The sequence below is a fragment of the Nansenia antarctica genome (genome assembly GCF_963989245.1).
Source record: "Nansenia antarctica genome assembly, chromosome: 3".
Taxonomy (NCBI): Eukaryota; Metazoa; Chordata; class Actinopteri; order Argentiniformes; family Microstomatidae; genus Nansenia; species Nansenia antarctica.
The window spans coordinates 7013374-7038971 of NC_137688.1; the positions used below are offsets into that span (position 1 = coordinate 7013374).

General features: G+C 47.2%; 2 protein-coding genes across 2 annotated transcripts in view; both read right to left on the reverse strand.

The window, feature by feature from the left end:
* Positions 1-729: 729 nt before the first annotated feature.
* Positions 730-17313, reverse strand: mcm7 (minichromosome maintenance complex component 7; the record flags this gene model as incomplete). The annotated part of the gene is made up of 15 exons (XM_080525427.1): positions 730-1059; positions 3213-3322; positions 4847-5015; positions 5614-5879; positions 7850-8061; positions 9264-9347; positions 9862-9993; positions 10618-10732; positions 12230-12379; positions 12675-12812; positions 13427-13607; positions 14324-14448; positions 14791-14955; positions 15324-15403; positions 17283-17313. The coding sequence occupies 15 exons, from the start codon at positions 17311-17313 to the stop codon at positions 834-836; spliced, it is 2184 nt and encodes a 727-aa protein (XP_080381553.1). The 3' UTR covers positions 730-833.
* Positions 17314-18862: 1549 nt separating this feature from the next.
* The window catches only part of LOC308153242 (cohesin subunit SA-1-like), a gene marked incomplete at both ends in the record, with an annotated part of 205898 nt that continues 199162 nt past the window's right edge, over positions 18863-25598 (reverse strand). The window contains 11 exons of the mRNA XM_080526326.1: positions 18863-18889; positions 19078-19177; positions 19482-19583; positions 20253-20493; positions 20962-21134; positions 21582-21701; positions 22211-22344; positions 22472-22573; positions 23366-23550; positions 24083-24251; positions 24702-24794. Of these exons, the coding sequence (XP_080382452.1) occupies positions 18863-18889; positions 19078-19177; positions 19482-19583; positions 20253-20493; positions 20962-21134; positions 21582-21701; positions 22211-22344; positions 22472-22573; positions 23366-23550; positions 24083-24251; positions 24702-24794 (1446 nt within the window). The remainder of the gene's footprint in view (positions 18890-19077; positions 19178-19481; positions 19584-20252; positions 20494-20961; positions 21135-21581; positions 21702-22210; positions 22345-22471; positions 22574-23365; positions 23551-24082; positions 24252-24701; positions 24795-25598) is intronic.

Here is a 25598-nt window from a genome sequence, read left to right on the forward strand (position 1 = left end):
TCAGCTGGCCAGAAACACGTGTCTGTGCAGAGGTTACGACCACGGCAGTGTTGACAGGTGCTTTGTATGACTGAAGGCAGTAATTGTCTCTCTAGCTAGGATGTTCCTCTAACAAACCAGGTGGCAGTAGAAGATGATTCAGTGCTTCTCTTTCCAAACGTAGAAAAACACTGTGGCACTGACTGTGACAAACTAATCTTTATCCTTGTGATATATTATTGTAATAATCTGAAGATTTAACTCAAAACCCTTACTTAAAGTTAAACATGTAGGTACAGGCTCTTAGAATGCAACAGAACTGATACACATGAGATGGTTAAATTCACTCACAAAGCAGTGTGATTCTCCATTATCTCAGTGATCAGACATTAAAGATCTGTTTTTTCCTACATTTAAACACGAGTGCCTTTGACATGGAACTAGTTTAGCAAGCACTGTTTTCATAAGTAACTATTCTCAGATGACTGTTGTTGAAACCAAATAGGCCTAGTAAAAAATATTGGAAGACAACCCTCAATTGTTTTAGAAAAAAATGCAAACACATTTCACTGAAGAACATCCACCTAACACTTAAAAAAAAAAAAAAAAAAAAAGGGGAAAAGCGCACTTGAAAGCCAAGTACAATAAACACCCTTTGCAACACTCTCTCCTCACAATTTTCAAACCCATTAAACTGTCACGAAACAGTCAGAAACCACTGGTTCGCATTGAAATCAAGTCTCTCATGATGTTGTTGATGATGACAAACCAAGGGGGGGGGGGGGGCAGGGGGGTCAGGGTCCAATCTTAGTCTTTAGAAGGCTGTTATTTACAGCCATCCATGTGGGTCGTCTTCAGACGAAGGTGACGCGGCTGCGTGCCTGGTTGACCTGCCACACGTTCAGCTCCTCGTACTCCTCCAGGGCCTCCTGGAACTGGGCCGGGGTGAACCCGCGGGTGATGCACCTCTGCTCGGCGTCCGCCATGCGGACCACCCCTCCCGCCCCGCCGCGCCCGGCCTTGCCCTCCGTGGCCAGCTCACGCAGCAGGGAGAAGATCACGTCAGAAGGCCTCTGGGTTCTGGAGAACAGAGAGAACAGGTTGAGGATTAATAATAATAATAATAATAATATCTTATATTTATATAGCGCCTTTCTCAGACCCAAGGACGCTTGATTAGAAGTGGTGGGATTGGATTAGAGCAAAAAAAAAAGAGAGAAAAAAAGAATCTAGTCTCTTTAGAGACGGATTAAATGTACTCCTGGGGGGTATTCCATCAACGTCGCTAAAGGAAAAAATCTAGGCTTATATCTCACGGGACTTATGTTGGGAATTTGTATTACAATAACTAGAAGTGATAAATCATGTACTATGTGCTCATTTAAATAATATGTGAATGCGGTCAGTTGAGAACAATAGGAAGGTCACGCAAAGCCAAAAGAGAGGTTCTGTTTTTGAGCGACAAGAAGAAATACAAGCTCCTGACTAAAAGAACGTTTTATGATTCAAACTGCCTGTAAATTACTTATTTTTACCTATGTGCTAACAACCATTTTACACCTGCTGTTATAATATTCTATTTTTCTGTACTTTCATAACTAATGATTAATGATAAGTCTATTCTTCTAACTTGTAAATCGAATCCTAATATTACTGTGTAACTTCAATAGTTGTGTTTTCACAAGACATTCTGATAACAAGACATTCTGATAAGGACACTGACACAATGCTCTGCTCATACAAAGTACGATATCACCATGGGAACGAGACGCTAGCAGGACACTCAAGCTGATAACATACATACACTCTCGCACCCACACAGGAGAGGAATTGAAGGCCAATGCTAACGAGAAGACTTTCTGCAGCTGCAACGGATTTGTGCTGACACTTGGAAAACTACCAGATAGAGGGGGGGGGGGCATCACCCAGCCCAAAATGTTTAATGAATTGGATAAAAGACTATGTACGGAGGTGAGAGGGACTCTTGTTTTTGGTGGAGCCACTGCAGTTAACTTGTTGACGGCTAGCTGAGATAGGCCTGCAGAGGTGAAGCTAGATAAGACACTTTTCCATGGAAATGAACTATTATTGCTTGCTGATGTGCTTGAATAAATATTATCTTAATGAACAGTTCAGTAGTGGTGCCTAATATTTGATTGGATCATATCATCTTAAGAAGTGATATCAAGGACGTCTCGTTGAGATTAAACGAACTCGCTTGTAAGTGACGACTCAATTAAATCGATTCTGGAGAAGTTGATCGCCTTACACTTATTTAAATAAGCCTAGATTTTCCTTTAGCGACGTTAATGGAATACCCACCTGTTGGATGGATTATGTTCAATTGAAATAGTTTTGATCCCGACTCTACATCCCAATCTACCTACTGATTGTGCCATGTTGATTTTGAAAGAATACCAGGCGTTGTCCGATCACTCTTTTATTTTTATTTTTTAACTACTCTCTCTCTCGTCTTCAAATGTTTTTGTCTCCAAAAACACTTGAAGACGAGAGAGAGAGAGAGAGAGAGAGAGAGAGAGAGAGAGAGAGATGTGGTGAAGAGCTTAACAGCTGACACGCCAACAACATGGCAACGACTTGTAATGTTTGCTCATATCAACACTGTGTGAACTGATAATAAAAACCACAGGAATTTTTACCGCTTCCTCCAGGGTATGTAGCCGGTTTCATTAGAGCTCCTCTGCCTAGCCCATAAACATCCCAGATCAGACCCCTACTCTGCCATAGCATTAACACCCATAGGCATCCGGTCAGGTAACTTTTTAAATAATAACATCATTCTATGGTATCATTAGACTGGTTGTCTGGTTGGCGGTATAAACCCCGCCCCACGCCCCTTTTCACATGACTGAGCTAAGCTGTGCTGGCCTGGTTTCACATCCACCATGGTTGCAGTAACAGTCCTGGAAAAGACTATGTTTCCTTGTCAGCCTAGTACGGTTTGGTTGATTTACATTGACATGTTTGGCATTTAGCAGACGCCTTATCCCAAAGCGACTTACAATCAATACATTTTGACTAAGAAAGTGAATCATCAATCCACCAGTCGTAGCAGGAAAAGTAATCAAGTTCAGGCCAGTGGCGATTGGCAGTCGTCGTGATAGAAGAAGAATTACTATAAAAAATGTTTTGGTGCTTTGGTTCTCTCTCTGTCCAGGTTTAGAAGTGTCTGTGTGGTAGTGAGGAGGGTGCTGCTGTTACTGCTGACTGACCTGGTGGCGCTGGACTTGTCCGCCTGCAGCGAGTCCTTGGACATCTCCATGAGCCTCATGGCCTCGTTCACGTCCTCCTTCTCCACCAGGTCCTGCAGCCTCAGACGGGCCTGCGGTGGTGGGGGGGGGGGGGGGGGAGGAGGGGGGACACCACGGGTCAGGATCACTTACGACAACAGTCTCCAGCACAAACAAACACTCATGTCATACAGGATTTCCCCCATATCGAGCCGAACGTAGACTGGGTGTTACCGTCGACGACGACCGGACGTTGCTAGGCAGCGCTGTGCCGGCACTGTCAGACCGAGACAAGTGCAATGCCCAATGGGATGGCCGGCAATTGCCCAAGTCTCCGCCTCTCAACACCAGCTAGTCTCTCTGATTGGTTGAAGAAGCTCAACGTCAGTCAGTCAAGTCAACATGGATAGGCAGCAACAACAACGCAGTGACTGGCTTGTAAAACGGTACGAGTTCACTGTAGGTCATTATTATGGGCTGTGATTGACAGGTGACGTGGGAGTGATGACTATTTCCGATCACAGTCAGTTTTGCATGGGTTTGCACAGCGGCTCCAACGCACACAGGCTGACTGCCCACCCTGCAAAGCTGACCAGGACTAGACAGAAACACATCCTCACTAACTAACTAAGTAACTATTGGCTGCGTTCGTAAATTCGCTCTGGAAATCTGAGCGGCACTCTTGGAATGGTTGGCCTCTTATCCGATCAAATTACTTTAGGTCCCTTTATGACGTTGAACCCAGAGTGCGCTCCGGCGCTCTCAGAGCGAATTTATGAATGCAGCCTAGAGGTATTAGTACTGCAATCAGGAGGTTCACAAGGAGAAACAGAATACACATGATGCACCAATTCTTAGGCACATGGAAGAAACCTTTGCTGGACTGTGTGTTTGTAGTATAAAGCCAACCCCGGCGTAAGGGAGCGGCTGAGGTCGCCCTCTGGTGGTTGTCCGCATGTAGCACAGTGCCCGCCAGTGTGTCGTGAAGTACTGGTTTTGCAGTAGGGCGGGTGAGTCAGCTACCTGCACAAACAGCACTTTTGACACCCGGGGGCTAGGAGGACCACACAAGAGTTGAGAGAGAGGGCTGCTCGCTCGCTCACACACACACACACGATCGCTCCCTTTGCAACGCGTTACACACACACCACCGACGTCGATGTGAGCTGGCATAGGAGGAGGAGTTGTGGTGAAGCCAGGTGCCCAGCTTGTGAAAGAAGTGCTAACACTGCAGGTAAGCTGGGCAGCGCCTCTACCTGCACTGTAAGCACTTTAGCACACACTGGACCAGGGAGGGGAGGCAGGACCGACCCACTGTAAGCACTTTAGCACACGCTGGACCACGGCGGAGAGGCAAAGAACCAGGTGGATGAGCAAGACGGTAGTGCCTCCATCTTGCTTAGACCCATCCGATCTACACAAGTGTCTAGGACATAGGGGGGGCTGGACACATTGCAGTGCAGCGCGCATACATTTTTTCAGTGTATATATATTATATATATAGGGTCCCAGCGGGAATCGAACCCACAACCCTAAGCATTCGTCAGCGGAGGACCAACAAAGGAAAACGGAGTTGAGGTTGTGGGGGGGGTTAGGGTGGGGGTGGGGGGTCTCACCAGGGCGGTGGAGAGGCGGAGGATGGAGAGGAGGGTACGGGCGGAGGTGAAGGTGCAGTCCTTGCTGACGCGGGCCTCCTTCCTCATCTCCACATACGCCGCCGTGATGTAGTCAGCCAGCGCCTCCGGGACGAGGGGCTGCCGCTGCTTACACATGGAGATGTAGCGTCTGGGGGGGGGGCACAATACAGTTACCATGACACCTAGAGATGTAGCATCTGGGGGTGGGTTGTGGTTGTCAAACTACCACATGGGCAACCTCAAGCCTTGTTGAACTACACATCAATGACAAAATCTGTTGCAATGCACACACACTTAATACCTCTGCACGTCTGTTTTCAGATGATGAAATGAAATGAAATGTCGATGAGAATAAAACAGCCAGTTGGCAAGTGTGTATGTGTGTGTATGGAATGTTTTTATAAACTGATGAATAAAATGATGAATAAAATAGAGCCATTTCTCCCCCCCCCCCCCCCCCCCATCACTGTAAACAGAAGCAGTGTAGTGTAGTGGTGTGTGTGTGTTTCATCCCTGTCGTTATTTGGCTTAATTGAAAGAGACGACACTGTGGAACGTTGTTTTGATTGTTGCCACTGTATATGTTGATGCCTTGTCGGTCAGGTCGAAGAGGACCAGAGTGGAAATAGGTCTCTGACATGTCTGTGTTTTATCCTCGTTAGTTATCGAGTGTCACACAGTGATTTTATGCATGTGTCTCCTTTTAACTTTCAAAAACAAATAATAATAATAAAAATAAAACGGACCTCATCAGCTTCATGTCGATGGGGGTGAAGTGCGTGGGCGGCTGGCGGCAGTGCTGGTGGACATAGGTGATGTGCTGGGCGAGCCGCAGGTCGTTCTCGGCGTTGGGCTTGTCCTGGATCAGCCACAGCAGGTCGAAGCGGGAGAGCAGGGCGGCGGGCAGCTGGATGTTCTGCTCGATGGTCTTACGGGGGTTGTAGCGGCCGTAGGCGGGGTTGGCCGCCGCCAGGATGGAACAGCGGGCGTTCAGGGAGGTCATGATGCCGGCCTGTTGGGGAGGGGGAGGGAGGGAGGGGGAGAAGAAGGGGCGGTCAGACATGTTCACATTCATGTTTTCATGGGTGAGGAGGGAGATGAGAAGTCAGGGTGTTTTTTGACCGTTGTCGCTCACAACCTCGATTGGGGATAACGGTTGGATTACCAGCCAGTGAACAAGATCTCCCACTAGCCTCATCTGAGACTAGAGACTTACTGCTTTTTACATTTGGATGTTGGGTAAGTCTACTCAGAGTCAGACTGGTAGCCTGCTAGCTTTGAAGCAAAGACACCACTATGCCTACCAATCTGTGAAGGCCCCACTATGCCTACCAATCTGTGAAGGCCCCACTATGCCTACCAATCTGTGAAGGCCCCACTATGCCTACCAATCTACCAATCTGAGACTAGACTTCTACCTCACAAATGGAGCAACGTCAAAACAAGCAGATTTCTACAGGTGTTAAGCGAGAAGGAACCTAGAGAATGTCTCGGCTGTGGCGCAGGAGGTAGAGCCGCAGTCTAATGATCATAATGTTGGCAGATCGGCCAAGATTAGGGTTAGGGTTAGACATGCCAGCATGTACCAAGTCACCCTAGCACCTAACCCTAGCCCGAGTTTTCCCACATGTACCGTGTTCCCACATGTACCATAACACATATATATATATATATATATATCAGGGTTTCCGTTAGAAAAATTTGCCGTCGGACATCGTGTCCGGGAAGAATTCGATTTACCGGACAAACGTGATATATTCCGGTCATCATATTAAAATATAATAAAAAAAATTTTTTCCAAAATCATATTTTTTTTTCTTCAAATCTAATATAGCTGTTTGTCGCGGTGATTACTGTTGTGTAGCGGCCTATATATGCCATTTAATGTCTATTTCTCATCCGATACGATTAGATGCGAGCTATATAATAATATAACATGATTTGACGCATGCGCGCTATGCCATGCGTCAAATCCATCGCTGAACGGGTCCAGCGCTGAACGGGCGCCTCACTGGGAACTGAACAGACAGCATCGATCAATGAACGGACTCCACATTACGTTAACTGAAGTTTGTTAAATTGTTAGGGATTAATGTGCGTTTTCTATTTTCTCTTTCCAGTTTTACCCTTTTTTTTATTTTTTATCAATAAAACAACGTCATTTCTATAACCAGGGGGGTGTTCCATCGACATCGCTGGAGGAAAGTCTGGGCTTGTTTTGACAAGTCTCGCGAGATCTATCAAGATATGCCTGGATCTTTTTAAGAGTCTCGCGGGACTTGGCGAAGTAGGCCTAGGTTTTCCTTTGGCGACGTTGATAGAACACCCCCCAGGTCTCGCTGGTTGGGAAGGCATTTCGTTTAGCTGCCTGTCAAATCATACTTAGGGGATAGCCCTGTAAGCTCATACGGGTCTGTATGTCGTCCTGAAAACCGGCTGTTAGATCATATCGCTGAAGTTTGTCTCCATCTTAGTGTAAATGTTGTCCGTTTCGTTTGTTATCCTTGTTATTGTGCGATAAAGTTAAGGCTTTCCGCTTCGGGCCACCATTTTCAGCTGGGCACCGGACACACACACACTCGTGCACGCGCGGCACTGCCCGAGAGAGAAGGACCCGCCCCCTTTGGTTAGCCTATAGGCTGGCTGGAGGGGGCGGGTCCTTCTCTCTCGGGCAGTGTTGTGTGTGTGTGTTTGGTGCTCCGCTGAGAATGGTGGCCCAAAGCCAATTTGAATACAAAATGTGAACTTTAGCGAATTGTATTCAAATTGTGCTTAGAGGGAATTATTTTCACCGGACATTTTGTCCGGCGAGTTTTCAATTTGTCGGACTTCGACAAATTTTACCGGACAAAGTCCGGGAATTACCGGTTAACGGAAACCCTGATATATATATATATATATATATATATATATATATATATAAGTGCAGTCCATTCACCATCCCATCAGACACGCTGGTGGTCGTGGCATCGTGTCACCCACCTTGGCGATGGAGATGGTCTGCTGCTCCATCACCTCGTGGATGGCTGTGCGGTCGGCGTCGGCCATCTTGTCAAACTCGTCGATGCAGCAGACGCCCTGGTCGGCCAGCACCAAGGCCCCTCCCTCCAGGGTCATCTCCCCCGTCAGGGGGTCGCGCATCACCGCCGCCGTCAGACCGACGCCAGAGGAACCTCGCCCCGTCGTGTACTGGCCTGGAAGGGGGGGGGGGCAGAGGTCATGGCTAGGCACACATTATGAAACTAACTGTAATAATTAGGGATGCACCGAACATTCGGCCACCGAATGTATTCGGCCGAATATCGCAAAATAAAGCACATTCGGTATTCGGCCGAATGTGTGAAAACACCGAATGTTTACCACCGAATAGTGGGCGTGTTTTGATGAAGTTCCAGCGCCATCTAGTGGCGAAGATAATACCCATACTGATCCGATCTGGATCTCTCATAAACTGAATACGGACATTTCATTGAGTTAGATTCGTTCATTATTATTTTTGTAGCACTGCATTTTTTCTCTACAGTGTGAACACGAAGTGCAATTTGTTGAAGATATTCAGTGATATAAATATATAGATATATAAATAAACAAAGGACACCTTTTACACCCATTATGAGTGTTTACAGTGAGAGTGTGGGAGAGTTCTTAGATACTCATCTTTTTCGCAGCCATCTTTATTTTATTTATTGTGCTTTGTTGGTATAGACTGATGTCTGCTGGAATGTTCAATAAAAGTTATTTTTTTTCAATCTCAATTTCTTTCTTTGAGAAGCATGAATAAAAAGCAAAATGTATTTAGTTTATGCAATGATAAAATTAAAAACTGCTGATACACATTCGGTATTCGGTATTCGGCCAAGTGTTTCCTTAAATTCGGCTTCGGCCAAGAATTTTCATTTCGGTGCATCCCTAAGTAATAATGTATGTCGTTTACCAACTGGGCCCCAGAGGACTCTTTGGGGTAGCTTAGCTAGCTAGCTAGCTTAGCAATAAACACTTTATAAACTCCTTGTCTCAACTCCTCCATCTGTAGCAATGAGGAAGAACTAGCCTGATGAAAGCGAATTCCCAGTAGCTAATACAGCATGTTACTTTCACCTATTCGGTGTCTACATCTTCATTTCATACCTGGGGGGGGTATTTCATCAACGTTGCTAAAGGAAAAATCTAGGCTTATTTTTGCCAAAAATAAGCCTGGATTTTCCTTTAGCCACGTTGATGGAACACCCCCCCCCCCCCCCCAACGTGGCTAAAGGAAAAATCTAGGCTTATTTTTGCCAAAAATAAGCCTGGATTTTCCTTTAGCCACGTTGATGGAACACCCCCCCCCCCCCCCACCCCAGGTAAAGGACACAAGGACGTGCAGACAGAGGGACAGTAAGGGGTTAATGCTCACTGCGAGGGGCCAGGCGGTCGATGTAGGAGAGTAGCTGGGACTTGGCCACTCCGGGGTCGCCCATCAGACAGATGTTAATGGTGCCTTGGTGGAGAGAACACGTCGTCATTAGAACACATGAAGACATCAGCTGGGATAGGAGGGAGAGTGACATCATAAAAGGGGGGGGGGGGTGTGGTGCAGGATATCCAGGGTATATACAGGAATCTTGAGGTTAATTTCAATACCTTTCTAAGACTTTTTAAAGACCTTGTCAATATTTTTTCAGACCTCACTGCCACTTCGAGCTGTAACCGTTTACATCAGTGACACTTTTAACTTAACAGTTTTAGTTTGCAATAGACTAGACCACTATCATACAACAGGATTTCCTGTTCATCTTAGTTTTTTTATAAAACTAATACATTCACAAACTTTTACTAAACGTTTTTAGGACTCAAACTCTTTGGACAGAGTCTAATTCAAAAAAATACCAACAAAATTCAAGACCTCATAAAATCATGATAAGACTTTTTAATACTTAAGGGTCTTGATTTATCAACTTTTAATACTTTTCAAGACACCGCGGATACCCTGATATCCCTGCTGTGGTCCTTACCTCTGATCTTCATCCCTTTGGGGGCCTGCTGCACCCCTCCCACCAGCAGCAGCAGCAGAGCCTTCTTCACGTCTTCATGGCCGAAGATCTCCGGGGCGATGGAGCCCGCTAGCTTCTCATAGAAGTCATCCTCTGCCATAAGAGAAAACGACACGGTTAGTTAAGGTGGTCACAAACACGGTTAGTTAAGGTGGTCACAAACACGGTTAGTTAAGGTGGTCACAGACACGGTTAGTTAAGGTGGTCACAGACAGTCACGGTTAGTTACGGTGGTCACAAACACGGTTAGTTAAGGTGGTCACAGACAGTCAGACACGGTTAGTTAAGGTGGTCACAAACACGGTTAAAGTTACGGTGGTCACAGACAGACACGGTTAGTTACGGTGGTCACAAACACGGTTAGTTAAGGTGGTCACAGACAGTCAGACACGGTTAGTTAAGGTGGTCACAAACACGGTTAAAGTTACGGTGGTCACAGACAGTCAGACACGGTTAGTTAAGGTGGTCACAGACAGTCAGACACGGTTAGTTAAGGTGGTCACAAACACGGTTAGTTACGGTGGTCACAGACAGACATGGTTAGTTACGGTGGTCACAGACAGACATGGTTAGTTACGGTGGTCACAAACACAGTTAGTTAAGGTGGTCACAAACGATGGTGGTCACTGGGGAGGTTTATACTTTATGGGGCTACGGGCTGTTTCCAAACCCACAGTCTCACACCACAGTCTCAAACACACACACACACACACACACCTTGGAGCAGGCGCAGCTCTTCCGCGTTAAGCTCCGCAGCTCCCAGCTCGTCATCCTCAGTCTTGTTCATCAGTGTGATGCTGTGAGCCTCCAGGTAGGTCTCTGACAGGAGGCCCTGGTGGGGGGGGGGGGAAACACAAACACCCATTACAACAGCAGCCAAACACCACTAAAAGGAGTGCAAACACAACTCAAATTCTTAATTTAACCGATTTAACGATAGGGGGGGGGGGGTATTCCATCAACGTCGCTAAAGGAAAACGCAGGTCTATTTTTGAGAAGTAGACTTTCCTTTAGCAATGTTGATGGAATGCCACCCAGCAAGGTTAGTCATTGGAAAAATTTAGAAAGGTATCTTCGGTTAACAGTTATACTGTTTAATTTAACTTTTTCTTTTTTAACCGACAGCTTCATGGATGGTAGCAAGCCCTCTCTAGGGGTGTGGTAGCCCTCTCTAGGGGTGTGGTAGCCCTCTCTAGGGGTGTGGTAGCCCTCTCTAGGGGTGTGGTAGCCCTCTCTAGGGGTGTTGTAGCCCTCTCTAGGGGTGTTGTAGCCCTCTCTAGGGGTGTTGTAGCTCTCTCTAGGGGTGTTGTAGCTCTCTCTAGGGGTGTTGTAGCCATCTCTAGGGGTGTTGTAGCCCTCTCTGGGGGTGTTGTAGCCCTCTCTAGGGGTGTGGTAGCCCTCTCTAGGGGTGTGGTAGCCCTCTCTAGGGGTGTGGTAGCCCTCTCTAGGGGTGTGGTAGCCCTCTCTCGGGGTGTTGTAGCTCTCTCTAGGGGTGTTGTAGCTCTCTCTAGGGGTGTTGTAGCCCTCTCTCGGGGTGTGGTAGCCCTCTCTAGGGGTGTTGTAGCCCTCTCTGGAGGTGTTGTAGCCCTCTCTAGGGGTGTTGTAGCCCTCTCTAGGGGTGTGGTAGCCCTCTCTAGGGGTGTTGTAGCCCTCTCTAGGGGTGTGGTAGCCCTCTCTAGGGGTGTGGTAGCCCTCTCTAGGGGTGTTGTAGCTCTCTCTAGGGGTGTGGTAGCCCTCTCTAGGGGTGTTGTAGCTCTCTCTAGGGGTGTTGTAGCCCTCTCTAGGGGTGTGGTAGCCCTCTCTAGGGGTGTGGTAGCCCTCTCTAGGGGTGTTGTAGCCCTCTCTAGGGGTGTTGTAGCTCTCTCTAGGGGTGTTGTAGCTCTCTCTAGGGGTGTTGTAGCCCTCTCAAGGGGTGTGGTAGCCCTCTCTAGGGGTGTGGTAGCCCTCTCTAGGGGTGTTGTAGCTCTCTCTAGGGGTGTTGTAGCTCTCTCTAGGGGTGTTGTAGCCCTCTCTAGGGGTGGTGTAGCCCTCTCTAGGGGTGTTGTAGCCCTCTCTAGGGGTGTTGTAGCCCTCTCTAGGGGTGTTGTAGCCCTCTCTAGGGGTGTTGTAGCCCTCTCTAGGGGTGTTGTAGCCCTCTCTAGGGGTGTGGTAGCCCTCTCTAGGGGTGTTGTAGCCCTCTCTAGGGGTGTTGTAGCCCTCTCTAGGGGTGTTGTAGCCCTCTCTAGGGGTGTTGTAGCCCTCTCTAGGGGTGTGGTAGCCCTCTCTAGGGGTGTTGTAGCCCTCTCTGGAGGTGTTGTAGCCCTCACTGGAGGTGTTGTAGCCCACTCACCTGGACGGCCTGTTTGAAGCCGGTACGCAGCAGAGGGAGGAACACCCCGGCGATGCCCACGTGGTCTCCGGGCTGAGCGATGCGCGTGTTCTCCCCCCGCGCGTAGATGGTCATGCTCCTGGGGATGTTCCCCACGGGCACCTGGTCGCTCTGGAGACGGGACAGAGGGAGTTAGAACATTCAATTCATGGATGGTTCTTTGCCGTAGCCTGTCAGACATTACGTAATTACATTGAGTTGGATAAAGTTTAATATTAATTGTGGCCCAACAGATATTTGCTGTTATTGTATCATACATTTGGGTGCAACAGAGAAGGCGTCTTTGCACCACAAAGAAGAAATGCACAAAACAGGAACATATCGTTCATAAAGTCCTTACATGTCGTTCATAAAGTCCTTAGATGTCGTTTATAAAGTCCATACATATCATTCATAAAGGCCTTACATGTTCCTGTATTTTCAGCTCCTGGAACTTGACGAACTTTGACCCTCGGGTCTGCAGGTAGAGCCTGCCTCCGGACCGGTTGGTGACGCACTCTTGACTGGGACACATGATGATGGGCATGAAGGTTGGGGATTGGATCTGATATAAAATAAATAAAAGTGTGCAGTTAGTACAAGGAATGAGTGAAGCAGGAGAAACTAAAAACACCTTCTACACTAGATGCCAAGTCTACAGACGTATCTACACACAGACCCATCTAGTAATTGAATGCCGTGCCTAAGTGGATTACTAGGTTTCTGTGATCAGGGTTCCCACACCTTCTGAAACATCAAATTCAAGCACCTTTCAAGGACTTTCAAGACTCGATTCCCTCAAATTCAAGGACCCAACATAGCATAGTTTGAGAGAGATCTAGATGAGAATTTATATAATAGGAACAATCCACTCACAGACAACAATTAAAAAGATAGGCTTGAATGTGTGCACACTAGATGGTCTCTTGCCTTCTCTACCACAGCACAACAAAACAATATATTGTGAAATATGTGTAAAGTTAAGCAATACAGAGAGGAGGAGCTAAGTAAAATATTTTGTAATAAATATATTTTTTTAGAGAGAGAGAGAGAGAGAGACGGGAATTCAAGCACTTTCAATGAACCCATTTCTATTTTCAAAAACATTTAAGACCTTGATTTTTTTTCTTCTCTCAAATTCACAAACTTTCAAGGATTTCGGAGCCCTCTCTCTCTTACCGGCTGGTACGTCTCAGCACCACACTGGTCACAGGTGTACGTAGCCACGGTCATCATGGGTTTGACCTCCGTGGCGCGGGTGACGATCCCCCTCACCATCACCAGCTGGCCGATGTTCTCGGCCCGTACGTCACGGACCACTTTAGGCTTGGAAGTGCTGGGCGGCTTAAAGTACAGCTCACTGTGGGGGGGGGACATAACTGGTGTGAGATGGGAAAACCACTAAGATTCTTGCCTTGAGGGGCGCTTAGGTGGCGTAGCGGGTTAAGTGCTGACCATGTAACCGCAGGGTCCCCGGTTCGCCCCACCCAGAAAAAATAACGTAAAAAAAAAAAGAAAAGATTCTTGCCTTGTAATTTAGACATTTTCGAAACATTTTTTCTCTCTTATTTTTTGGGGGGTGATCAATTTGTCACCTTTTCTAACACAAATACAAGAAAACGAAAACACACAAAAAAACACAGTCATATACCGGTACATACACTCAGACCCCCTCCCTCCCCTCCCCACAGTACCCATCCCTCTATAATCACAACAAAGTAAATTCAACCAACTTCAAAAAAAAAATCATCAACCATGTCTTGGACCAGATGATAACCATACCATATAACAAATCAAATGTCATCGGGGTATACTTAAGTTCTAAATTAGCAACACACAACATCACTAAGTCATTGAGAAACCTTGTCATTCCCCTGCTGTTTCCGTACACACGGTTACAGAAAACGAAGACCATAATATATTGTTTTCCACTTTAGCACCATCCATGCATACGGGACATAACATAATATTAATAACTAAATATATTTTGTCTACGATACAGGTTTCAATTAGTCAGTCAGTCAGACAGACAGTCAGTCAGTCAAAGGCGTGTTGAATATGTGGACATGAACCTACAATCTCCTCATGAGCTCAGATGGGTATTGGTTGCGGGGGTCCCGGGTGTCTGCGGGGTCGCGTCCCCTCTGCTCCATCATCAGCCGGTGCTCGATGTACACGTCCAGGGAGTCCTTAGCCACCACCTGGGTAGAGGAGACATGGGCGTGAAGCACAGAAGTAAGGACATATTCTGACAGGTGTAATGGCCATAAATCATCAATAACCTGACATGGCAACCGATATAATATCAAGGGACTCGTGTGTTGAAGAGGCAGTCCGTCTCATCGCAAGAAACAGCGCGCGCGCGCGCGGGGGGTGTCAGAGAATAAAACGTCTCAAATTGAACCCCCAGTCTCTACCCCATATGCACTTGTGTAGGAAGGTGCAACGGTATCTGGAAGGTGTAAACAAGCTCCGGATTGCCCCCCCCAATATTCAATCCTCTCAGGCGTACCAAGTGCATTGTGGGTAAGAGGGTACTGTACCTCTCTCTCGCGGTACTCTGGCAGGAGCTCGTGGATGGCGTCGGCGAACAGGCCGATGTAGCGCTTGGTGTTCTCACAGATGCTCTCCACCAGCTCTGGATCCTCTTCTGCCACGTCGTCCAGGTCAACCTGCACAGCCACCTGCTCTCTGTGGGCCAGAGACACCTACACACACACACACACACACACACACACACACACACACACACACACACACACACACACACACACTTAGTCACTAGGGCTCTGTACTAACAATCCTAGCTAAAACATCACAATGAGCCACCCTGAACATCCAAAATGCTGGTGAATGTGTGCAATAAACATCTAATAACGTGATTATGTGTATGCTAAACAATGGACACAGTCTATGTAATCAATTATTATTACTATTACCCATACCTGGACAAAATCTAGAAACATTCTCCATCATGTGTGAATGGACTCTAGAGAGTTGTTAATTATTTAGGATTCAGTACACATCTGCCCTGGGGGGCAGAAAGGTGTGGAATATATAACAGTCCTCTACTCACAAGCTGAGCTCCATATTTGAACACTTTCTTTCCAGAGTCATTCTCGCTGTAAAACTCTTGCAGAAACTTCTTGCATTTCTCTGAGGGAGAGAAGACAGTGGCGTTTAGGACAATAATGAATACAAATAAATACATAAATAAACAACGACAATAACCCTTCCCTTTTCTAGCACTGATTTATGTACAGATGATTCACTGACTTCAGACAAATGTCCTTGTTCTGAGTCTCTGGATAAAAGCGTCTGCTAAATGTAGGATAAATGTTGTTATGGACAGGGCAGAGGATCTGGGTGTGAACCGTGGAAACCTCCAGTTGCGTTCGTAAATTCCGCTCTGGAACCTGATCAGCACTCGTGGAACGCCTCTTGTCCAATCAAACGACTCGGTCCCTTTATGACGTTGTACCCAGTGTGCGCCCCGGCGCTCTCAGAACGGATTTACGAACGCAGCCTCCATTGTGGCCATACGGGCCATGCATGCCTTTTTCATATGTATAAACTGTTATCCTACACACACACACACACAGAGAAAATCATCTTGTCCTGTACTTGTCCAAATATGACATCTCAATTCAAGGCCAGTTGGTGGTTCGCACATGCATAAGTGAGACCAGGCGACCAGGGCAGAGAGACTAACACGCGGGTCTTCCTTTGTTGGGCAACAGAGCAAAAGTATCATCTGGATGAGTCACTATGAAGATCTGTGCCTTTAAAACACACACATGGGCGTCAATGTTGCTTTTGATTAACTAATGGGTGCGTCCAGGCTAATATACACACTACAGTACAATCATTAGGTTCATGTAAATGTTTACCAAGCTCCTGGCTCCAGTGTCCATTTTTAGGAAAAAATAACCCCCACTAAAAAAAAAAGGCACGAACCGTAACTAGTGCACCAGTGTCTGGATTTGACTCGTAAAACGAAAGCAGTACTTAAGCCCAACAATAGATTAACTTTACTTACTTTCCCGTTCGAGCCAAAAATGTGCATCTCAACTCCATAACTGCGCGTTCGGGATGTTTTAGTGGATGTTGTTGTAAACAAAGCAGCACATGGCTCCGTGGCCTCGTCACCCGAGAAATCCTCCGCGCATCCCTGCGCTCGTAAAGTAGTCCCGTATAAAAGCCCTTGTGTGTTCTTCCAAAATGGTGACAACATGGCCACTCTGTGTGATTACAGCGTCTCTCTGGACAACGGCACTAAAACGCCAGCCTGGGTGGTTTTGCTCAATCGATAAATCTCTGCTGTCGTAGCTGGTTATGCAACAACATCCATGTCCATCTGCAACAATGCTGCTGCAGTACTGGCAGCTACAGAAGTTGAGCTAAATGTGCACACTGCAATTTACAATACTTTGTAAACGATTGACATTGCATGGGTTTATTATAATCTTGGTGACAGTATGGCTGAACTGCCGATCGCCATTGTAACCGGAGTAGTTCTCTAGTTCCACTACTACTACAACCCCCCACTACCATCCCCATGTGCTCCTCCAGCCTCATTCTTTGTCTGATGTCGACGAGGGACATCGCAACTTCCATCCGGGTAGTTTTGAAGCCTGACAAGCAAAGAATGCTGCTCGGGTTTAAACCTTCTAGTAGGACTAGACTCCTAGCAAAGTTTCTAGCTAAACGCAAGTAGACGTAAAAGTTCTAGACACTGGTTTTTATAACTTTGACAGTCCGGTGTGTGCTTCATGAAACGCTTTAATAAACGGGGTTGGGTTTTTTAGCTACCATTGGCCAACAGGATTAGTTACCCTGGTGAAAAGTGGTCAAACGTGGCACCGTTGTTGAAATCCAAAGTCAAGAAGGATAGCTAAGTTATTAGTTAGGCATCGTCTAACATGACAGAGCTCTTCATCCCCAGCCGGTCGCTTGCATGTTGTGTTCATTGAACAGTAGCAGCAACTCAACCACACACTGTCTGGATGAGGAACGCCGGGAAAACAACACCTACCTTTCTCTGCCACGTAATCCTTAGGGGCCATGCTTGCCGATCACAGGTGACGATATACTTGTTAACGGGACTTGTACAATCCGTATTTACTTTGCTCAACTTTAAAAACGGATGTTTCTCGTGTCTTCACACCGTCACCGGAGACAATTCATTCACCGAGTTGCAGGACGCTTTGGGTGCGTTCGTAAATTCGCTCTGGAAATCTGATCACCACTCAAGGAATGCCTATTGTCCAATCAGATGTCTTGGTCCCTTTATGACGTTGATACCACTGTGCGCTCCAGCGTTCTAAGAGCGAATTGACGAATGCAGCCTGTGCAAAACTGGCGCGAGTCTGCCGTCTCCGGTAACCAATCAGAACGGGTCATTCTCTTACTCAAGGCGTGGCCTCACTGTGGCGGGAGAACCGCGGTCGTTGGCCTGTCACGTGACTCAACAAAGTAGTGCGTAGTGGCGCGAAAAGTTGTGATTGGTACTAAGACGCACATTAGAGGCCAGTTGCATAAACATACATTAAGACCGGTCTATTCTCAGGTTCGACCAGTCTAATTAAGACTGCCTGTTGCATAACAATTAAGACCGACTTATTTTGAGGTTAGAAAGTTAGCCACCTTCCCCCCCTGGCTAAGGTTCACTTAAGAGCTGTGTTGCTATGGAAACGAGTCAGCCTTCAGTGTCAGTTGGAAAGGTGTTTTTTTCTGTTTTCACTTCATACAAAATGGCAAATCTTTGGTTTAGAAAAGAGCAATAAGAAAAGAGGACTTGTTTTGTGACCCCGAGGATTAAGGTTGGGGGGCTGTCTTCACAAAGTCTCATTATGACACTACCCCGCCCCGGGGGGTATTCCATCAACGTTGCTAAAGGAAAATAAAAAATATGCCAGGACTTTCCTTTAGCGACATTGATGGAATGAATACCCCCCTGATCTCATGCTGGGCACACATGTACAATGAAAGCAAACAATACTTGCAACCTTGCATAGTTCAGATCTGTGACGGTTCAATGAGGAAATATCTTGCTTCCTCAGAATGATTGACGTAGGCAAGAAGATGATGATGATGATGATGATGTGAGCATGACCATAGCATCTCATGTGCATGCATGAACACACACTAGGGTTGCCACGTCCAAATTACTCCCATAGTCCAGTTTTACACTACTCAGGCTGACCAAAAAGTGTTAATCTTGCACATATCCCCCACACCTATTTATCTGGCAGTAAGTGAATCTCTTATCTCTCCGTGTCTTATGATCTGGACCTTCATCAAACACATTTTCAAGACACCACCACTGTCAATATGCTCAGAAAGGTGTAATGGTTTAATAAATCTGAAATAGTAAGGAAATACAACCATAAACAAGGAAAATCTCCTGAGAGAATGTTTCATCCCAAGAACAAAGACATGTATTTGATTTAACATTAAAAACACAAAAACAACAACAACAACAACAACAACAACAACAAAAAGTCAAGTGCATTTAACCCTTCAACTGATAGGAGTTATCAAAAACAACAACTCAACTCTCAACTCAACTCAACTCAACTCTCAACTCTCCACTCTCTTACTCAAACAGCCCCTCTAGGTGGTGGATCGACGGGTGGATGGCTGAGGAGAAAAAGAGGGAAAGAACATGAAAGGTGAGAGACCACAGGAGTAGATAGTGGGGTGTAGACGTTTTGGGGTCAGAGCACCAAATACGCCCTCTTTCCTTTTTTTGTTTAACTAGTATGAATAGATGTTGTTATTTGTCTTGTTGAAGTCCATGGTTGGATCTGAGTGGGCTGGTGCGTTACCAGTGTGATGGAGGTCTCTCTGTCAGAGTCATCGCTCTCAAAGTAATCGATCTCAGGCTCTTCCTCTATCTCATCCTCATCTTCCTCAATCAGGGACAGCCTGGGAGACATAACATAAGGGTCGTTCAAACCTCAAGCACTTGTACTGTACCAGGAGAAGCCGTGCTCTACTGGCTTCTTTGTCACACACACACACACACACACACACACACACACACACACACACACACACACACACACACACACACACACACACACACACACACACACACACAATGTGTTTGTGTTTCTCTCAACATAGTCTATTACTGTTTTTGTTCTGGCTTCTTTCTTTCTTTCTCTTTCTCTCACACACACACACAATGTTCTCTCAACAGAGTCTATTAGCACACACACACACTTACAGTGTAAGATGCGAGTCCAGGTCACCCTCAACGGGGCTGGGTTGGACAGTGGAGGCCTGGCGCCCCCTGCTGAGCTCCATTCTGCCAATGCGCTGCAGTGACCTGGAGAACACACAGCGTCACAACGTCATTGGTCAACCACCCTCTAGCCCCTTTCATCATCTACACCTGGGGAGAGCCCCAGAGCAATGATGGCTTCTTTTTGTAATTAAAAAAATAAATAAACTGAGTGGGGCAGTCCCACTCATATTTTTCTTTTTAATGACAGATATAGTATAGATTATGACAGGAAGGATGGGTGAGAGAGAGAGAAGGGATGACATGCAGGATATGTCCACTGGAATCGAACCGGGAGCCCTGCGGTACATGGTCAGCGCTTAATCCACTACGCCACCTAAGCGCCCCTACTGATGACTTCTCATAGGGATTTTTACATTTATTATATTATTATAGTACCACTCATATTTTATTTTATTGGACAGATACAGTGAAGACAGACGGGAAAGTAAGGAGGAGAAGAAGGGAGAGAGGGCATGTCAGCAGGGCATGGGGCCGGATTCAAACCCATGCCGACATGGGGCATTATGTGCGCACTATAGACCGTGGAGACCGCTAGACCACTGGATCACCTCAGGCCACTCACAAGGATATTCTTCCCCCCCTGAAGTGTAACACATTTGTCCTCACATGGACTTAAGCAGATGATTGGTGTAAACAGGTGGGCTTTTTAAATCCATGCAGGGTGCTCCAAGCGCACACTTCAGAAATTACCCCTGTGAGAAGTCGTCATCATCATCACCATCATCATCATCATCATCATCAGGCTCGGGCTCGAGGTTGGAGGACAGGCCTGCGGCTTTGCTGGGTGTTCGCGCGGCTTTGCTGGGTGTTCGCGCGACAGGCTTGGGCGCCCTTCTCTCCACGGTGGAGGTCAGGGTGGGGGTCGGCAGGGAGTGGATGCTGCCGCTGTCCCGCCACACCCCTCGTCCGCTTGCACTGGACGCTGCTGAGCCTGGAGAGAGAGAGAGGTCAAAAGGTTAAACCTCCTAAATCCTTAGCAGCCACCTCCCCAGCCTTAATTAATCAGGCCCCTCTCTCATTTAAACAAACCCTGGCCTACACACTTTTCCCAAATAGTATGTACTTCTGTGATATTACGGAGACTGTATATATGTTTATGGAATGTCATTTTCTTTTTTGTCAAGTTTTTGGAACAAACCAAAACATTTAAAAGTGTGTGTGTATGAGTGTAAGTGAGTGTGTGTGTGTGTGTGTGTGTACAAGTGACTGTGTGTGTGTGTGTGTGTGTGTGTGTGTGTAAATGTCTGTGTGAGTATGAGTGTGTGTGTGTGAGTGTGAGTACGAGTACGAGTACGAGTGAGTGTGTGTGTGTGTGTGTGTGTGTGTGTGTGTGTGTGTGTGTGTGTGTGTAAATGTCTGTGTGAGTATGTGTGTGTGTGTGTGTGTGTGTGTTACCCACCCCGGGGTGTTGTCCTCCTGTGCGTGGATGCAGGGGTGCTACGGGGGGACGGTGCTGGGCTCTCCTTTTCCTCCTCTCCTCTGGACTTAGCAGGGCCCAGAGAACGCTGGTACATACTCAAGGACGGCCAGGAGGGGGCAGCAGAGGGAAGCTCAGCTCTCAGGAAACGTGACCTGGAGAGGATAGAGAGAGGGAGGGACGAATGGATGGATGGCTGGATGGAGGAAAAAGAGTAAGAACAACCTACAAGTATTTATATATCATATTAATGTCACGTGTACTTACTACATCTTGTGTGAGTTCCGGTGTGGAAGTTATTGCAAGTGAGGGCAAAGGGGGGATGATTGATTGGGTGGTTATTTGAATATTTGTGTGAGTGTCTGTGTGCACAAACACACTATCATATATGTCATATGTCAAGTCATATGTATAGATGCTTGTGTGGATGAAGACGTGTGTTCATGTTTGCCGGTGTGTGTGTGTGTGTGTGGTGTATGTGTGAGTGGTGTGTGTGTGTGTGTGTGTTTGTGTGTGGTGTTTGTGTGTGGTGTGTGTGTGTGTGTGTGGGGTGTGTGTGTGTGTGTGTGTGTGTGTGTATGTATGTGTGTGTTAAGACTCACACTTGAATGCGGTCCTGACGGAGGAGTTTGAAGCTGAACTCGCTGAGGATCTCCAGGAAGGGCAGGTTCAGAGGCTCCTTCCCCTTCACCGCGTCGCGCAGCGCAAACTGGATACCGCTCCTGAGAACACATCAACAACCCAAACATGGTTCTACACAAACGTGGCACAAACTGCACCATGTTGCATAGGTTAGAAATAGAGAGAGAGAGAAAGAGAGAGAGAGAGAGAAAGAGAGAGAGACAGAGAAAGAGGCAAAGAGAGAGAGAGAGAAGCAGAGAGAAAGAGAGAGAGAGAGAGACAGAGAAAGAGGCAAAGAGAGAGAGACAGACAGAGAAAGAGGCAAAGAGAGAAAGATGCAGAGAGAAAGATACAGAGAAAGAGAGAGATAGAAAGACAGACACAGAGAGAGAAATAGACAGAGAGAGAGAGACAGAGAAAGAGGCAAAGAGAGAGAGCGAGAGAAAGAGGCAGAGAGAGAAAGAGACAGACAGAGAGAGACAGAGAGAAAGCGACAGACAGGGACAGAGAGAGAGATAGAGACACAAAGAGAGAGAGAGAGACAGAGACAGATAGAGACAGAGAGACGAAGGTGTGTGTGTGTGTGTGTGAGTGTGTGTGTGTTACTGACATATGCAGGGTAATCAGTGGCTTGCGGACACTGTGCAGGTCAACGGCGAAGCTCATAGCCAGTCTCTTGGCCAGCTCTCTGATCTCTCCCAACTCCTCACTACCACGCTCCTCTGGAGCCAGCGCAGCAAGCATCTGAGGAAACACACACACACACACCCTATTAGTAGTCCACCCCTCATCAGTTACACACAGTAATACAGAGGTATTGTTTATTTAAACACGCGCGCACACACACGCACACGCGCACACACACACACACCTGCTGCAGAGTCAGACAGACAGTGCTGGCGCTCTCCGTGGGGCAGATGAGCCTGGTTTTGCTCAAGGTTTCCTTGATGATGTCACCGTAGTCTTTGTAGAACTGGAGAGAGACACGTGACAGAATGAGTCGTCATCCTCCTCTCATTCTTCTGACCACTGTGTTTAATCAATCCTTTTCTCAACTTTCCATCCGTTTCTCACCCACTCTCTCTCTCTCTCTCTCTCTCTCTCTCTCTCTCTCTCTCTCTCTCTCTCTCTCTCTCTCTCTCTCTCTCTCTCTCTCTCTCTCTCTCTCTCTCTCTCTCTCTCTCTCTCTCTCTCTCTCTCTCTCTCTCTCTCTCTCTCTCTCTCTCTCTCTCTCTCTCTCTCTCTCTCTCTCTCTCTCTCTCTCTCTCTCTCTCTCTCTCTCTCTCTCTCTCTCTCTCTCTCTCTCTCTCTCTCTCTCTCTCTCTCTCTCTCTCTCTCTCTCTCTCTCTCTCTCTCTCTCTCTCTCTCTCTCTCTCTCTCTCTCTCCTCTGACTCATTCCACCCCCTCACTGATACTAAGAACAACTTCTCACCCCTCCTCCACCTTCTCACACACTTCTTCCTTCCAGTGCTACCTTTTTTGGTGATCTCTTCCTCCTCTCTCTCCTCCAGTTCTCCATCTTCCTTCCCTCTAAATCATCCTCTCTTCCATCCTCTTACTCTCTTCCCATTTCTCCTTCATCCCCCTCTCTGCCTCCCTCCCATCATCTTCTCTTCTATCGTTCCCTCTGACCCATTTCTCTCTCCCCTCGGGCCTCATCCCCTCCTCCCTCAGGCCCTACCCTCTCCACCCTTCTGCCCTCATCCTCTCCACTCCTCCCTCCCTCCCTCCCTCCCTCCCTCCCTCCCTTCCTCTCTTCTCCACCTTGCTGTAGTATTTGAAAATGTCTGTGGCAGCGTTGAGGTCCAGGACTCCATAGAAGATCAGTTTACAGAAGCCAGACAACTGGTTTCTCCTCCGCTGGAGGCGACATATGTTCAACTCCTGGTTTCTCTTCCGCTGGAGGCGACATATGTTCAACTCCTCCGCTTCTTCCTCTTCTGAAAAATCTGAGGGAGAGAGGAGCCAAAAGAAGACATTATCCAGAGAGAGAGAGAGAGAGAGAGAGAGAGAGAGGGGGGGGCGGGCACAAAAAGAGGAATGAGATGTGAGATGTATATATATATAATGCGCTTTGAGTTGCATCCGTGTACGAAAGGCGCTATATAAATAAAGTTTCACTTCACTTCACTTCACTACATGTGGGAATACGGTACATGTGGGAAAACTAGGGTTAGGGTTAGGTGCTAGGGTTAGGGTTAGGTGCTAGGGTTAGGTGCTCGGGTGCTAGGGTTAGGGTTAGACATGCCAGCATGTACCAAGTCGACGTTTTATGCTGCCATGTCCCCGGGAAATGCCGACATAAACCGTATTCCCACATATACCGTAACATATACACCGGTATATAATATATTTTTTACGTTTTTTTGAGTCCCACTCATATTTTTTTTTTTACTGCAATAGAGACAGTAGAGATTGACAGGAAGGATGGGTGAGAGAGAGAGAGAGAGAATGTTGGTAACGTAAGGTAATGTTCCCTACCAAGCAGCTCGTCATCCTCAGGCTCAGTGAAGACATAGTCCAGGAGGAAGGCGGCCATCTCAGAGCGGAGGGAGTCGGAGGGGGGGTAGGCCAGCGTGCGCAGGGCGGGCTGAGACCTCATCGCCCCCACACCCAGCAGCAGCAACAGGTCACACAGCTGCTCAAACGCCTGGGGAGATGATATGAATTTAGAATTTGGAATTTAGAATTTAGCAGACGCTTCTAATCCAAAGCGACTTACAATTACAATTACAGGGACATTCCCCCTGGAGTCACTATGGGCTGAGAATGGTGCCTTACTCAAGAGCCCACTAGTGTTTCAGGCAGGATTTGAACTCACAACCTTCCGATCACCAGTCCAACTCATTATCCACTAGACCACCACTAACCCCGCGCATGCGCACACACAGTCGAGTTCCACACATCATCCCCCCCACACACCCACACTGGGTGACGACTGCTACCATACCAGGCAGCTCTACCAACTAGTTTGGAGCAGCCTTACAAAAACAGCCCGTCGTTGTCATCCTTGTCAGATTGTTCCCCCCCCCCCCCCCCCTGCTCTCACCTGGTCTCTGACCTCACCTGGTCTCTGACCTCACCTGGTCTCTGATCTCACCTGGTCTCTGATCTCAGCCTGGCCCACTGACAGACAGCTCTGACACACCACACAGAACGAGTGGAATTCCTTCTTTAGACGCTTGAGCTCCACCTAGGAGTGTGTGGGTGTGAGGAAGAGAGGGGGAAGAGAGGGGGAAAGAGAGGGGGGGAAGAGAGAGGGGGAATAGAGGGGGGAGAGAGGGAAGAGAGAGGGGGAAGAGAGGGGTGAAGAGAGGGGGAAGAGAGGGGGGAAGAGAGGGGGGAAGAGAGGGGGGAAGAGAGCTACAGAATGAGACACAAGAGTGGCAGGTTTCTGAATGACTAAACATAGTATTAAGGAGGGGGGGGATTTGTGTCTGTTTATGTTGGAGCTCTGCGATGTTGGCTAAACAGCCATGTCAGTTTGCCTCATCATCATAACTGACTGCATGTGTGTGTGTGTGTGTGTGTGTGTGATGATGTCCATAACTCGATGTGTATGTCCATCTGTGTGTGTGTGTGTGTCCATATCTGTGTGTGTGTGTATGTGTGAGTGACGTGTGTCCATATCTGTGTGTGTGTGTGTGTGTGTGTGAGCGTGTGTCCATATCTGTGTGTGTGTGTGTGTGAGCGTGTGTATGTGTGAGAGTGTGTCCATATCTGTGTGTGTGTGTGTGTGTGAGCGTGTGTCCAAATCTGTGTGAGTATGTGTGAGCGACGTGTGTCCATATCTGTGTGAGTATGTGTGAGCATGTGTGAGCGTGTGTCCATATCTGTGTGTATGTCCATCTGTGTGTGTGTGTGTGTGTCCATATCTGTGTGAGTATGTGTGAGCGACGTGTGTCCATATCTGTGTGAGTATGTGTCCAAATCTGTGTGTGTGTACTGTAGAAGCCTGACCGTGGCGCTGTGGCCTCAGATGCTCTTGAACAGATTG